The sequence below is a fragment of the Sceloporus undulatus genome, unplaced genomic scaffold (assembly GCF_019175285.1).
Source record: "Sceloporus undulatus isolate JIND9_A2432 ecotype Alabama unplaced genomic scaffold, SceUnd_v1.1 scaffold_21564, whole genome shotgun sequence".
Taxonomy (NCBI): Eukaryota; Metazoa; Chordata; class Lepidosauria; order Squamata; family Phrynosomatidae; genus Sceloporus; species Sceloporus undulatus.
Genome location: NW_024824479.1, coordinates 936 through 1,647, shown reverse-complemented (window position 1 = coordinate 1,647; position 712 = coordinate 936). Strand labels below are relative to the sequence as shown.

Below are 712 nucleotides of genomic sequence, written 5' to 3'. Positions count from 1 at the left end.
GACAAGCTCTCCTTGCGGTTCAACGGCCGCGTCCTCTTCATCAAAGATGTCATCGGGGACGAGATCTGCTGCTGGTCGTTCTACGGACAAGGGCGCAAGATCGCAGAGGTGTGCTGCACGTCCATCGTCTACGCCACGGAGAAGAAGCAGACCAAGGTGAGCCATGCAGGAATACATAGGATCCTAGTTGGAAGGGACTACTAAGGGTCATATAGTCCAACCCTCCTTCTGCCGTGCAGGAATACATAGGATCCTAGAGTCAGAAGGGACTACCAAGGGTCATATAGTCCAATCCTCCTGCCATGCAGGAATACATAGGATCCTAGAGTCAGAAGGGTCTACTAAGGGTCATATAGTCCAATCTTCCTTCTGCCGTGCAGGAATACATAGGATCCTAGAGTCAGAAGGGATTACTAAGGGCCATAGAGTCCAACCCTCCTTCTGCTTGCAGGAATACATAGGATCCTAGAGTCGGAAGGGACTACTAAGGGCCATATAGTCCAACCCTCTTTCTGCCATGCAGAAATACATAGGATCCTATTGTCGGAAGGGACTACGAATGGCCATATAGGTCAACGTTCCTTCTGCCGTGTAGGAATGCATAGGATCCTAGAGTCGGAAGGGGCTACTAAGGGTGATATTGTCCAACCCTCCTTCTGCCATGCAGGAATACATAGGATCCTAGAGTCAGAAGGGACTACTAACGGCCATA

General features: G+C 50.1%; 1 protein-coding gene across 1 annotated transcript in view; it reads left to right on the top strand.

Annotated features, from left to right (window-relative positions):
- Nucleotides 1-6: 6 nt before the first annotated feature.
- The window catches only part of LOC121918652 (BTB/POZ domain-containing adapter for CUL3-mediated RhoA degradation protein 3), a gene marked incomplete at its 5' end in the record, with an annotated part of 1,635 nt that continues 929 nt past the window's right edge, over nt 7-712 (top strand). The window contains one exon of the mRNA XM_042444668.1: nt 7-156. Coding sequence (XP_042300602.1) covers nt 7-156 — 150 coding nt within the window. The remainder of the gene's footprint in view (nt 157-712) is intronic.